Source organism: Eumetopias jubatus, unplaced genomic scaffold (genome assembly GCF_037043125.1).
Source record: "Eumetopias jubatus isolate StellerSeaLion01/CBP00866 unplaced genomic scaffold, mEumJub1_p1.0 scaffold_8, whole genome shotgun sequence".
NCBI lineage: Eukaryota > Metazoa > Chordata > Mammalia > Carnivora > Otariidae > Eumetopias > Eumetopias jubatus.
This window is the reverse complement of record NW_028274814.1, coordinates 104,484,154-104,500,143: the sequence shown is the minus strand read 5'-3', so window position 1 is coordinate 104,500,143 and position 15,990 is coordinate 104,484,154. Positions and strand designations below refer to the sequence as shown.

Here is a 15,990-nt window from a genome sequence, read left to right as displayed (position 1 = left end):
AACCCCAAACGAGTAAGACAAAATTGCTGCACAGTCTATGATCCTAAAGCTCTTCTAGAGTTTCAGAGAAAGTCTGAGTGAAAGCAGGGTATTTATTTGTTGTTGCTGTTTTCTTATTGTCATCATTTGGTTGGCTGGTTGATTTGGCTTGATTTTGTCTTGTTTGTTTGCCTTTAGCAGAAAAGACACATTTATAAGATTAAAGGAAAAAGCCATAAAGAGAATGAGGTTGAAGCTGGGGAGCCATTTATAAACCATGATCCTAGAGTAGACACAAGGAATTAAGGACCAGAAGACAGGAGGAGGGTTGTGCTTGAGCTGAAGGAAAAAGATTTCATTCCCCGAGAGTGGATGCAATTCCTCAGGCCAGAATAAGAAGTTTGAATTTTATTACAAGGGGAGTGGAAAGTCCTTGGAGTATTTTCTCTAGCAGTGTGATCTTTGGGTACAGGGTTAAAATAAAAATTTTAAATCCTGTACAATATTGAAATTCATATTCTCCCAATAGATGGACAGATAGAGATATATGTACACCCTTATTCCAGCCTCAAAAATCCATGTATCTGTGCTGCCCACCTCTCTAGCTTCATCATCTCCTGCTTTCTTCCTGTACCATTATACTTAAGATATAAGGCTGTCTTGCTGTTATGCACGCAAGCTTCCTACTGTTAACCACATCTAATGAAATTATTTGAGCTCCTACATCCAATTAGTATATCCCGGATTTTCAGCCATGTGTCAATAAATTCCCATTTTTGTGTAAGCCAGTTTAATTTGGGTCTAGTCATTTGAAACTAAAAGTCTTGACTGAAACCTCTTCCCATTCTCCCAGCAGTTTCTCACATGCCTTGATCCTGAGTATTTCCACCATCTGCATCATTCCTCCCTGAACAAGCTCTACTTTGTCTATATACTATAGACAGAGACCAGTAACCAAATGGTTTGAATATGAAACAGTATACTTATTCCCTCACAATGAATATATCAATTAATGCAGACCAATAACAAACGAGTGATTTTTTTGGTAGAAATAGCCCACATGAGTTGATGCAAAAAGCTGAATTTATTATAACCCCATAAATGTTTATTACAAATACTTTTATCAAACTAAGACTTCCCTTATCCTATAAGTATACTGCTGAGCATTTAGAACAAATGCCAGTTATAACACTTATTCCTAGTGATTTGAGAAGTGCATGATTTAGGACTAAGATCTAGGTATGAATTCTTACTGTCATCTTCTAGCTCTGTAAATTTAAGTAACTCCTTAATCTCAGAACTCAGCTTCCACACCTACAAAGTGGCAATAATATTCTCTTTATGATATTTTTATGAAAAATAAATAACATAGGTAAGAAACTTAACACATTTGTCCCAAAATACTACGACTACACTATCCCTCTTGGGCCCTTTTGCCTACCTCTCCAAGATGTTTTGTTCCCCAAGTCTGTAATGCAAGGAAATCACAATCTCTCCCAGCTGTGTACATATCACAAATGTGATTTAAAGACCCCTAAATTGAGGGTGTAAAAATTCAAGATCCACCCAAGCAAAATAAATGACTGAGAAGACTGGATTTGAAACAGGGTGTAGTGGGAACTCTGGTAAATTGCCAAGCAACTGCTCCATATAAAGACAGCTTCTATTCAACTCCAGCTGATTTTTATCACAGGGAATATGGCAAACTTCCCGATTTCTGTAAGAAACAAAGGAACCTGAAGTTTTACTAGAGATCTATTCATTGTTAAATGCTGACAGAATTCTTCAAAATTTATTAACAGTTCACAGGTCCAACAAAGCACAGGTGGCCCACAAGTAGCCTGTTTATGACTTGGCACCCACGTTCATCCAGGTCATTCAGAAAAATGACTAACAAGATAGAACTGAGATGGAGCTTTTAACATCCCACTAGAAACCTCAAGTTAAACAACTCAAGTGCATCCTTGTATTGAACCACTTCCTCTACCTGTGTTCATATCTCTCCCAGCCCAATTTGACCCCAATATTCTATTTCTACAATGCTACTTATCAACTTCCTGGCACAGTTCATTCATATGCCTCCAAGCCTTCATATAAAATTGTCTTCCTTAATCCATAGAGGATACATTCCAAGATCCCCAGTGGATTTCTGCCTGAAACCATAGACAGTTCCTAACCCTATCTATACTATGTTTCTTTCTATATATACATACATATGATGAAGTTTAATTTATAAGTGAGGCACAGTAAGAGATTAACAACAATAATAAGATAGAATAATTATAACAATATATTATAATAAAATTATGTGAATGTGACCTCTCTTAAAATATCTTATTGTACTGTACTCACCCTTCTTCTTGTGAAGATGTAACATGATGAAATGCCTATGTAATGAAATGAAGCGAGGGGAATGATGTAGGCATTATGATGCAGCATTAGGGTATTATTGACCTTCTGATGATTTGTCAGGAGGATCATCCACTTCTGGGCTGTGGTTGACTGTGGGTAAGTGATATTGCAGAAAGCAAAACCGCAGAAAAGGGGAGACTACTGTACTGTTTCCAATGAGATGTTCTCCTGATTTATCAATCTATCTTTACAACCTTCCCTTTCTGATTATTGATCTATATTGTATGCTCAAACAGGTAGTTTTAATAGGGTGAACATATTTTAGAAAACTGAAAGCAACAGAACTAAGCATACTTTGAGCAAATAGAAGGCCATTTCAAAAGGTAAACTTTTATGTTACAGGAGAAATTATTTGACCAATGACATTCTAAAAAAAGCTGACTTCCTAATATACTACTTAGCAAGTATTTTTAGAATTATTTCACACACATACTTTATCTCCAATTAGTCTACAATCATTTTTAAATTCTCTCTCTATCTTCTATCTCCCCACAGAGTTTAATAAACATTTGTCAGACTGACTAGTTCAGAATTACTTCTCAAAATTACTACTAAGAAAATGAGAAACATTTAAAAGCCAAGATTTGTACATAAGCTAGAATTTTCAACATTACTTTCACTCCAGTCTTTTAGCTATACCTTATATGGCATTCACCTAGAAGATTTATAAACAAAAAAAGAAAACTACTGTTAAATTTTACTAAAAATATAGAAGCAAAATTGCTAAACAAATCCAAGTTGAATTCAACTATAGATGGTTCCCAACTTACAATGGTTCCACTTAGGATTTTTCCATTTCATGATGGTGTGAAGAGCAATACACATTCAGTAGAAAGTGTACTTGGAATTTTAAATTTTGACCTTTTCCCTGGCTAGCCATATGCAGTAGGATCCTCTCTCATGATACTGGGAGAGGCAGCAAGCCACAACTCCCAGTCAGCCACACTATCATGTGGATCAACAACCAATACACTTATAACCATTCTGTATCCATATGACCATTCTGTTTCAGTAAAGTATTCAATAAATTACATGATGTATTCAACATTTTATTGTAAGGTAGGTCTGTGTTGGAGGATTTTGCCCAACTGTAGGCTAATGTAGGTGTTCTAAACATATTTAAAATAGGCTGGGCTAAGCTGTGGTATTCTGCAGATTAGATATATTAAATACATTTTTGACTTAATGATACTTTCAACTTATCATGGGTTTATCAGAATGTAACCCTATTGTGAGTCAAGGAAGATCTATATAAAGTAAGTAAATGAGCTTTGTATCAGTTTACTACAATACTACACCTCAATCTAAAGTGTATTAAAAGAATAACTGCTCTATTAGGAATTCATTTATTTAATGGTGGTTGCCCTTGTAATGCAAAGATTGTTTATCGTTTAGACATATATAAGCATAATTTATCAACATAACTGAGGGAAAAAATGCTACTTTATCATCTTGATAAATGATAAAAGCTATTGCACAAAACAAAGTTTAAAAGGAAACATCATTTAAAAATGCAATTAGTTAAAGCAGATTTCTGTGCACACCATCTAAAAATCAAATGTGATTCACATAGGGGTGGTTATAAAATGTCTGCACATTAAACCTCATTTTGTAGAGAAATATTCATGACAAAGAGAGAAGTCACCCATTATAATTAATAAAATTGGCAGTCTGCATTTGGTAGACATACTGGCTCTTTAACTGAACGAGTCAGGGCAAAGTGGCCACATTCCCACAACTGGACTCCAAGTTCATTTTTCACAAGGACACCTTACTCAAAACAGGCTGTGGGGCCTCTGCAGTTGAACCTTGCCCCTGGATTATGAGACCAGCGAAGTTAGCATGATTCTCATGGCTACTTTGACTTCAGAGTATCTTATTTATTGAAGTGGAACTTTCTGAATGGAGAGACTGAGTTACTGCCCGCCCAGTAAAATACACATATAAAATTTTCAGTAACATTCTAGATTCAGGCAGACAGTCAACAGTAAAATACATGCCAGTAGCCTGTTCTTGACAGATTATACAGCAGCCCTGGTCAAGAATTTCTTTCCCTACAAGAGTCTTAAGATTGTTTGCTAGTTAATGCTTTGTTTTTTTGGTTATTTGCTGGTTTTGATGAATTTGCTGTGATCCAGTTCAATTATTTTTTTAGAGTCATCCTATAGCTGGGGATATACTTCAACAGTCTTAAAAAGGGGTCCCTGGCTCTCCCCAGTACAAAGGAGGGAGGTGATTCTCTTGGATGATGCCCCACGTAGTGACCACCTTAATTCTGCAACCTTAAACTCTCCAGTTGATCCTAGGAGCAGCTTCTCTGACTCAGTGTCTCTATAAACTCTCTGAATGGCAGTAAAAAGGGCTTGCTCCTTCTTAGGATGGAGAGAAAAATGATAAGCCTCTTACAGAATCTCTGTCTTCAGTATGCCACCATGTTCGCAAGATCTAAAAGCCCCTCTAGCAGATCATCCGGGGCTAGGGAAGGATGTGGAAGTCACCTTTGCAATCCTGCCCACTGTAGATCGATGAAAGCATCTAGCTATCTGAAGGTTAAGACAGACACGTTAAGAGACCTAGGGCATTAGAATAAGCCTGAGGTTGGATCAAGGAAGTCACCTTTGCAATCCTGCCCACTGTAGATTGATGAAAGCATCTAGCTATCTGAAGGTTAAGAAAGACATGCTAAGAGAGCTAGGGCATTAGAATAAGCCTGAGGTTGGATCAAGGATAGAACGGAAAATCAGAACTAGAAACTGTGACTAGAAGCTATGACTACAGGTGGGCAGCAGCATGATTCCCAAAAAGCCAGGTAAGATGAGCCATAATATCACAGACTTGAGAATCCCTGACCCCACTTTCAGTGGGCTTCCCTTGTACCTAGAATCCATCTTATGAAGTGAGACAGAAAAGAGACACACCTCAAAAGAGGAGAGAGAATGCACCACTAGGGAGCTGAATTTACACAGCATGATCACTGTATAGAGGGATGAGACTGTCCCTACCGTATGGGCCAGAAAACCCAGTCATAAAATCTTGATTCTCACTTTTGTTAACTTGTTTCACTTCCATTTCTCCTAACTCAATAAAATGGCATCATTCTTGATTCAAAAATCTAAAAGTCATCATTGATTCATCTTTTTTTTATCCCCACAGCCAGTGTATCTCCAAGTTCTGTCAACTCTCCTTCCTAGATGTAGAAAAAAGCTACCCACTTCTCCCCTCCATTGCCAGTAACATCTATTTCCCAGACTACTAAAATAAGCTCCTAGCTAGTATTCCTGCTAACAGTTTTGCCATCTACAATTCTTTCTCCATAAAGTACCCAAAGTGCTTAAAATCCTCTAATAATTTTTATTACAGTTAAAATGAAAATTCAAATCCTTTTTGTGGCTTGGCTCCTGACCTTTGTCTGCCTCCTATCCCTCAGTATTACTCTGTCTCTCTAACCCCCAGCAACACTGACATCTCTGGTCTTCAAAATGACAAATATGTTTTTTCACAGAGCCTATACAGCTGATATTCTTTATTCTTGGAAAATTCCACCTTGCAGATCTTCATACGATAAAAAGCTCAGTCTTGTCATCCAGACTGTAACTCAGAACTTTTTCAAAAAAGGATTTCCCTAAGCATCCCATCAAAAGTATCCCTCTTTCCCCTGACTTTCCTTCATTTGTTTGTTTATGGGATATATAGTCCAGTTATGCCTTTAGAATATAAGTTCCTTGACTGCAGGAGTCATATGTGTGTCTTGTTCACTGGTTTACAGACACTTTATCAATTTTGTTGAATGAAGTAAAGAAAAATGGATAAACGAATGAACTGGGCCACAGAGGAGAATGGTTACCTTCTTCCCATTGCTTCTCTTCCTACTGATATTTCTCATGCCACTCTCAATTTTTCCATGAGTAGGCAAAATGACTAGGCAAAATGACTAGGAAACAGGGAATGAAAAAAATAGGAAGTGCAGTTCTAAAGAGTGCAAAGGGTTTAAAGAGAGATTAGGGAAAGAAAAGTCTTAATTTAGGAAAAAGAAGAGTAGACTTCTTTAAAACATCATAGCTTCTCATCAGTGTTGGACCTTCAAGTCAGGAATATAAAGGTAAGAAATGCATATGTTCTATAAAGTATTGTATAAATTGTATTTTCTGAGTTGAAATATTTAAAAATCCACTAAGAAATATATAACTGGTGAATCTTTTTATGAGGACTTACATTAGATCAAAGTGAGGATTTTTATACTGAGTTTTCATGAAGCAGTAAAACCATGTTGTAAACTGATTTGATATGAGCTATAGGATTTAATCTTTTACAAAACTGACACATAAATAGGTAATCAGGGTAAAGGTGATCAGAAAAAAAACAGACACACTGCTTAAATTTCATTGGAAAATTGACCTTAAATAACAGATTTGTGAAGAAATATCTTTCAGTTAAATTTTAGTTAAAATTATTCTGCTCAAAGGAACTTAACAAGACAGTGACATACAGAATACTTGTGTAAAACTCTGAGTTTAAAATTATATGCTTGTATGCACAGAAGTTGATTAGTCAATGACTTTTAAGGGCAGAAATTTAGTATAATTATGCATGATATATACTTTTTTTAGGTACAAAAATTATGTTATTTGACTATGCATGGACCTCTACATAGTATGGGAAAGACTTGTTTCTTTAAAAAAAGCATATTAACTAGCCTATTAACAATCAGGTTCTTAATGTAGCATCACATTCTGAAATAAAAAAAACTACATTCCTATTATGTTACAGATTAATACTTGTTCTCAGAACTATTTCCAAAAAAGAAAAAACTTCTTACCAGACATAAACTGTGTAATAGAGGATAATTCCATTTGGCTCCAGGGGTGGTTGCCATGACAACTTCACCATGACACCAGACAACTGTTTTACAGAGAAGTCTTTGGGGGGAGAATCAGGAGCTGAAAAGTTAGGGTAAGGATAATACATTTTATTAAACATATATAACAGAAGGCTAAAGTGGAAATGCACAAAGTTTTCATTATAAACATTCTGGTAAATGAATCAGGCATAGTGTCTTTCTCCATGAGCATGGGAGACTAATTGTTTACTTTCAAAATGAGATGATAAAAAGAGATTTGCATGGTGGTGTTAGAACATCTGTTTCTGTGATTCAATGGAAAAAAATATTTCATGAGAAAAAAGAACAAGGGGTATGTCACAGTGATTCACCTACTGTTCAAGTACATCTTGGTAAATTATCATCCTCTAGTAAAAATAAAACTACTGGGATGAATAAATATAATATGCAGTAAAAGTGCTCCTCAAACAATAAAAAGAAGTGGAAAAAAATCACACATTCAAGAAGTGGTAAGGTGATAAGCATAACACTGGGAGAGCAGTTAAAATGACTGACCTCACAAATAAAAACTAGATTCCTCAATTTCAGTTGTCATTAAACTGTAAAATAGTATCAAAATTTATTCATTGAGTCTTCAAAATCGAATGGTGACAAAGAAAACCAATGTAGCACATAAATAAGAACATGGACAGGTTAGGGTCTACTTCTAATTTTGCTATAACAGCATAAGGATTCAAATACCTTAGTCATTCTGCACTGGATAAGCACTAAAAAAAAATTACTAGCAACCTACTTAGCCAAGTTTATATTTACATTTAGACAAAACATTTAGAATGGCATTTCTCAGCTACTGTGTAACACCACAGTAATGTCTTAGAAGATTAACATACAAATTTTGCATATAGAAGGGTATAAATTACTAAAAATTTTTATCACTGTTATAGTTATGTAACATATAGTTATATGTGGAAAGTGAACTCATAGGTAGCTAATAGAAGTTTAAGAATTTGTTCAGATCTTTGAACAATGTTAATTTATAGATTAGCACATGTGCACATCACTTTTTCCAATAATTTGAAGAAAATCTTACCTGAATTATTTTAGTTTCTTTTTGATTTTCTGAATAATCTCAGCTAGATTGTGTGTGTACATATGCTTGTTTGTGTATATGTGTGTTTTCATTATATTGGTAATAACAAATTTCCAACAACATAAAAATTATTGAGCAGAGAAAAGGTTTATGAGATGAATTCTAAAGAATAATGGTAACAGTTGTATTCATATTTTCATTTGGTATTCTCACAGGCACTACAATAAAAATGCTATCAAATATTGATTATCACAAGAATCCATGTATCACTTAGAAACGTCTGTTTCCCAAGATATGAATTAATTCTGAGAACTCTCATTTGTCAAAACAAAAGCCTGTCATATTTCTACTAACATCTTTACAAACTTAACTTATATCTTTACAAATTTAATTTTTGTTTATTATTGGGAAAAAAAGGATTTAAATCAAAAATAGTACTGATTTAAAACCTAATATGTTATAACTAAGTATTTCTATTCTATAATATGTTTTAAGCTTTTATGTCAAATATCAGATAATTCTGAGTGTTTTATTTTAATTTCAGTATATCCTTGAGTATTTTCCTTTTTTATGCAAAACTTTTTATTGCTAATTAAATACAATTAACATGTCTATCTAAACAAAATATGTACTATAGCAGACTAAGCCTTAATCATTTTGACATTTGTATTCTGAAGCACAATTTTAAAAAATGAAATTGGTAAAGGGGATTAAGAGGCACAAACTTCAGGCATAAAATAAATTTTTAAAAATTAAATTTACTTTAAAGAAAGAAAGAGGGAAATTGGAATACATAAATGCAATAATATCATTTGCAATCTATCTAATTCATCATGACAGAGCATATGAGAATAGGCCAGAAGGGTATTCATAAGACTCTTCCACCCTCTGGCTGCTGTGGTCTTTCCTATCTCTCATCCTCCCTCTTCACTCACTTTCCTTCCGGTCACAGCTTAGCTGTAACTTCCCCAATTACACTTCCTCTGATGCCTAAAGTAGCTAAAATTCCTCTTTTGTCCTTAGGAATAACTTGGGGGAAATACTTAAGCCAGTGATTAAAGTTATAAAGATTATTTTTCTATACACAAATCAAATTTAGATCTCTTCCACTAAACCACAAGTTTCATGAGGGCCAAGAGCACCAAATACCCAAGAAAGAAAAGCTTCTCAGTCCTTTATCCATTCTTGATTTGCTGAAATTTTTCAATAAAAGGGTCTTGTTCTTCAACCTGCTCATTAGCAATTATATCAATGACTTGGCCAAGGACTTAGATGGTAAGTTCACCATGGTGACTTATACCATGGTCAGTTTAACAGTCCAGGTAATTCAGATACACAGTATAGTTTGAAACTATTGACTTTAGTGGTAAACAAACAAACAAAATGGACAAACAAAAAAGTCAAAAAACAACTCTGTCTGCTCAGCATATATGTTTACTACTGGTCTAGGTTCCTGCATATAGACCTCAAATTCTTACCATCAGGACTATTTCATTAAGTTAGAAAAAAAAAAAGTGGATACTATGTTCAAAAGGGCATTGCACAGATGATTTAGTACATCTTTCTTAGGCATTACCTAAGATGGAAAAAAGAGCTAACCTCACCCCTGCCCCAGCGTTTAACAATCGTCCCATTGGGAAGGATTTATTTATTAGGTTAATTTTTACTTTCTTTCAGCATAAAGAATTGAACTATGAAAGAATGAAAAGTTGGACAGGTTTGAGTTTTGATGGAGAAATAAGCATAGTTAGTAGATGCAATGACTAAGGAAGACCAACCCATGAGAGTACTTAGAACTTGGGACAAACCGAGCAGCCCACCAGGATGCTTTAATGAAGTAATTTGATGGAGGCAAAAACAGGGAAGGACCTGAAACAGAGGAGAAAGCTCTGAAGATTGTCATTTTGGACAAAATAAGAACAATGCAGAGAAAGGCCTTCCCTCTTCTAGAAGTATATAATGCACATTTTGTCCTGGTGAATGATTAGAATCTGAACATCCACAGAATGCAACCAAACCTGAGGATGGAAAAACTTGAAAGAGAGGTGGGGAAAGACACCCTACAAACACTTATGATATCCCTCATGACAACAGGACTTCCCTTTGCAGAAATAAAAATAAAAATAAGTCTCAAATATATACAATGTATAAAACATAAAATGCAAATCCAAATCCCAAATATATTCCTCAAAAGTAATTTTCTTAGCATGATATATGCCTAGAACTTGGTGAGGTACCAGTGTAAAGTGGTCTCAGTAGTAAAGATGATTTTATTCAGGTTAGGAAAAGATATGTTTATTCAATATGAAGGCTATTAACATTCAGGAATAGCATCTTGGCAAATTATGTAGAGAAACCTGGAAACTGGCCTGAACTCATTAGCAAGCTAATCCTAATAGAGTAAAAAAGACTGCAGGTTGATATAACAGAATCTACTACAAAACTGATGTAAATATCTATTCTTATGAACATTAAAGTTGAAAAATACAGTCATAACCTATATTAGTTGATGTTCAGACCATTCAAACCAAGATTTTAGCCTTAAAAATTCCCATAAAAAATATTGCTGATTTTTTACAGAGCAAGGATGACTTCAGAATCAAAAAAGAGCATTTCAGGGGTGCTTGGGTGGCTCAGTCGGTTAAGCGGCTGCCTTTGGTTCAGGTCATGATCCCAGGGTTCTGGGATCAAGCCCCACATCAGGCTCCCTGCTCAGCGGACAGCCTGCTTCTCCCTCTCCCTCTGCCTGCCTCTCTGCCTACTTGTGCGCTCTCTCTTACAAATAAATAAATAAATTTTTTTTTAAAAAAAGAGCATTTTATACCTCATTTTATTGAACATGAATCTGACTTTGCTAGCTTCTTTTACTCCATGACAATGAAATCTCTGTATAATGCTGGCACAGCACACAACTGATACCCAAGTGTAGTAGAATTTTTACATTATATCTTCATTTTATTTACATGTTTTTTTTGAAATGTGATGGATTCAAAATAAATCTGTATCCACTACTGTATTTACCATCTTCTTCAGTCAGTACACTTATGGGTTCGCTCCGCACTCCTTCACCCCTGAGTGTACTAGCAGACACCTCAATCTTGTATTGGGTATATTTCTTCAGTCCTAAAAAGAAATCAAATAAATAAGACTTACAAAATATCATTTAGTAATATGCAAGAGGCAGACTATGAAATGACTTAATATTCCAAAAGTAAAAACTAAATGAAAATGAAGTGCTTTCAAATAGTAAGTCCTGTTACAAAGACAAAATATGACAAAGTATTGACTTAGAGTATTCTTCCATGTGACTGTAATAAACTCCTAGTTTATTAAACTAAAAAGCCAGAATTGTCCTTCCCTGTATAAAACTAATCATACTTACCATTTATAATATAAAAGCAAGGTAATATTTTGTGCCCACTGTCAATATTAATGTAAATACCTAACATTATACATTATTTTTTACCTTTAATGCTCTGGGTCAAAGAGGTTGTATTTATAGTTCTTTCCTCATTTCCATTACTTCTCCTGAGATAAATTGTGTATTTTTGTATAATTCCATTAGGACTATTCGGGGGAAGGAATGACAGCTCAATCTCTCCAGAAGATATATTTTTATAAGTAATATTTTCTGGTGCACTATCAGGCACTGGGAAAAAACAAAAATATAAATGCATAAAATAATTCTATACTAAAAATATATTCTCAAAAAAACCCATTTTGCTGAAGTCTTCACCCAAGTGCACTAGGATACATATATAAGAACATCCTAAATAAAATAAGAGACACAAAACTTATACACTTACAACTATGTAAGAAAAAATTGCATCTCAAAAGAAAATTCATACTATGATTCTACAGAATAATGCTTATAGGATGATATGTTTATTAAAATACTTGAGATGGTATTAAACTGTCTATCACTGCAGAACACACAGACGCAAGAAAGAAGTTTAAAAAACAACTAAAAATCAATTTGGCCTTTCATTAATAATGATAATATATAAAAGATTAATAATTTGGGTACAAAACAAGATGTATGACAAGGCAAGGAACCTCTCCTAAATACAATGATACAATGTTGCACATTAGGACCTGGCTGCAAACCAGTCTTCCAAGGATACAAGATAACATTAAATAAAATACAAGTTTTATGTATCTACTAATGTTCTTATTGTATTGAATCTTATGGTCATAAAATGGTTCTCTATGTATATTCAAATGCTAGTACTACATGTGGGATTCTGATTCTGATAAATATTGAAACAGACATCCTAAACTGAATAACTATCTTAATTAAAACAGTTAAAACCCTTCATAAAATTGAAACAAAGTTTTCTCTGCAGGAATTGCAGAGTGGATAAGGAAGTTAGAAATCTGTGGTAGCCAAAAAAACAAAAGCAAAAAAATTTAAATTAAACAAAAAAACAAAAAATGGGTATCCTGAAACAGAAGCTGGTACTAAAACCAGCTCTGTCTTAGAGGGGACTGGCCAATCCTGGTGATGTTGAGCTTTTGCATTAACAGCTGTATGGAATTCCAGGTAAAAAAGAGAAAGCCTTGGGCCAGGAGAAGAGTAAGGGATATCCCCGTATAAGAAGATGGAAAACCAAAAAGCACGCAATTTCAGCCATTTTCCTGGACACCTCAGGGAGGTACCTTCAATTCTTCTGCAGAATGCCACAGAATTCAGTGTGAGTGGTAACTTCTGATCTTGTGCAATGTGATGTGTTCACCCTCAGGGAAGAGGGAGTGAGAAGTAAACCCACCATACAAAAGAGGACAGAGAATTTTTTTCTCTCACTCCATTCTGGATGAAGAAGTGAAAAAGAAAGAAAAATGCAGTTTTGGAACTGCACGTCTATCCCCAAGAGCCTATGTGGCTCAAATCCATGCTACCTGAAAAACCTTCACTTCAGAATTTAAATTAAAATGAATCTGTAACAGAGTGGCTGTTATTCAAAAGCAACTAGCAGAAGCAAACATAAATCCTCTCAGAACGAACTCAGCTTCAACTCAGGCCACATAAATGTACCACGGATAAATTTCAAGGAAAATGTGCTGACTGATAAAATCACTAAACAAGCAAATCAGACACCAATAAAGCTAGCAAAGAAAACGGAAAAAAAAGATCTGTCTCTCCCCCCTCACCCCCCACAGACAAACACACAGCAGTCAGACTTCAAAAGACTTCAGATAATTGAATTTACCAAAGAATAAAAATAAATGTTTAATGCCTTTCAACAGGTCTAACAGATTTGAAAATATGAGCAAAGAATTCTTTAGATAATAATAACTGATATATAGCCAAGCAGATTTGAAAGAGAACCAGATAGGCCTTCTAGAATAGAAAAACAAAATAACTGAAATTAAAATTCTTCTGATATATAAAAAAGCACATTTGATAGAGATAGAGAGAAATTTAGTGAAAAGGATGACAATATTAAAAAATTATCGAGAATGTAGTTCAGAGAAAGAAAATAGGGAAAATATAAAATGGCAGTTAAGAGACATGGAGTATATATCAAAGGAGTCTAAGGTAACAGACAGGGTGAGGATGAAGAAATATTTTTAAAAGGATAACGGCTGAGGCTTCAAAATTGTTAGAAGATATTAAACTTTAGGTCAAGGAACCTCAATAAGTTCCAAGCAGGAAAATATTTTAAAACAACCATATTTAGACACACCATTGTGAAAGAGAATATCTTAAGAGCACCAAAAAAACAGATCATCTACATAGGAATAACAATTAGACTGACAAATTGACCTCGACTGAAAAACAACTGGAATTCTATATACCCAGAAACATTAACAAAAGCAAAATAAAAACATATTCAGACAATCACAACCAGAAAATCCTCAAGGAATGATGTTATAAACAATGCATTTTAGGCAGAAAAATATTTATGGGAGATGAAAGAACCACAGTTGCAAAGATAATGGTTTAAAAATCGCCTGCATGGAACAATAAAAATAACAACTAATTTGAGGGGTTAAACAATATAAACTATGTAAACATTATTGCCATTATAAAGTCCTATTACAAGAATCTTTCCTTTCAAAAGAAAGAATTGAACCTTTTTTTATTGGCCCTCTAAATACAACGGATATAAAAGTTGCTACTAACAAATTTAATGAAGTAGAAAAATACAGTTCAAGGGGTGCCTGGGTGGCTCAGTCGTTAAGCATCTGCCTTCAGCTCAGGTCATGATCCCAGGGTCCCGGGATCAAGCCCCGCATCAGGCTCCCTGCTCAGCGGGAAGCCTGCTTCTCCCTCTCCCACTCCCCCTGCTTGTGTTCTTGCTCTTCCTATCTCTCTCTGTCAAATAAATAAATAAAATCTTAGAAAAAGAAAAATACAGTTCAAAAGCCTGGAAAGTATAGATGCAGTACCACCTGCTCCCAATTGTTAACTGCTATGGAATATAAGGCATGCTTAATAGGAAAAACTGACATACAGATGTTGATATTTCTAAAACTTTGGGAAGAATTGTAATTCAACACATAGTTTGATGTAGTTATATATAGCAATATAATTCTACACAATATAATCCCTTTGCATACACTCAAAATCTTCTCTAGTATCTTCCCAAGGCAAACCATTACATGGAGAAAAATCCTCAACTGCTCTGAATGCTTTCTTAACCTTCTGGATCTAAGTGAAATCTTGGACCTCCTGAGAACATTACATTTTAGTGCTCTCCGGGAACAGGTAGTCATTTGTTTTTCTCCTACAATCCCTAGAACCATAGGACCTGGGAGTTCAGTAGCTGCATTTACAGCTCCTCTTTGCCATATCCAGATTGTTTCTCCTTCCTTCTACCTGAAGAACTCTAGTGCTACTCCTCCTTAAGAGTCATACTTCTTCAAACACCTAAAATATTGTATCACCTAAGAGGAGAGTGGGGTGGTGAGAAGGGTGAAATAGGCGATGGGGATTAAGGAGTGCACTTGTGATGAGCCCTGGATGATGCAAGGAAATGCTGAATCACCATACTGTACACCTGAAACTAATATTCACTGTATGTTAACTAATTGGAATTTAAATAAAAACTTTAAAAAAGGAAAAATTTTATCACTTGGATGACTGACTTCCTCTCTACCACTCTTAAGAGATGTCAATGTCAATGCAAATGATCTGTCCAATTCCCTGGACTCTATATTCCTTGATCTCAGTAATTCCAAGTTTTCCTCCACCTCACTTTAACCACTAGCTTATATGGCTATACCCAAAACCTTGTCATTACCAATCAATGCCTGTATTCCTTTCTTTGGCAACACCCCCTCTTTCCAGCTTACTGACCTTTGTACTGACAATCTAACAATTCCTTGACCCTCATCATAACTTCATTTTCATCCCCTCCCTTACATCCTCATCTCCCTACTCACTCAGGCCAGAACCCATCGCCTACCCCCAAAACCAATCCCTACCAATCTCCATCAACTCCTGTTTCCATCTTGCTTTCCAGCAAAATTCCAACCCGAATTAAAGCGAGCTCAGTGCTAGTTCCATATCTGCAACGGAACAGCCGAAAACATCAAAAGAAAGCAAAACTCCATGCTAACTAGCCTCATTTAAATTTAAATCTCAAATTTCAAATGAATTTTTTCCACTTCCCAACAGGCTATATTTTACTTTAGTCCGTTCTGTCTACAGCTCTGCTCCGTATGT

At 35.1% G+C, this 15,990-nt stretch overlaps 1 protein-coding gene across 1 annotated transcript in view; it reads right to left on the bottom strand.

Moving 5' to 3' along the window:
- Positions 1 to 15,990, bottom strand: part of PTPRQ (protein tyrosine phosphatase receptor type Q) — a 188,802-nt gene that overhangs the window by 134,510 nt on the left and 38,302 nt on the right. Inside the window, exons 15-17 of the mRNA XM_028105499.2 lie at positions 11,785 to 11,967; positions 11,340 to 11,441; positions 7,208 to 7,328 (exon numbers count right to left, since the gene is read on the bottom strand). Of these exons, the coding sequence (XP_027961300.2) occupies positions 7,208 to 7,328; positions 11,340 to 11,441; positions 11,785 to 11,967 (406 nt within the window). The remainder of the gene's footprint in view (positions 1 to 7,207; positions 7,329 to 11,339; positions 11,442 to 11,784; positions 11,968 to 15,990) is intronic.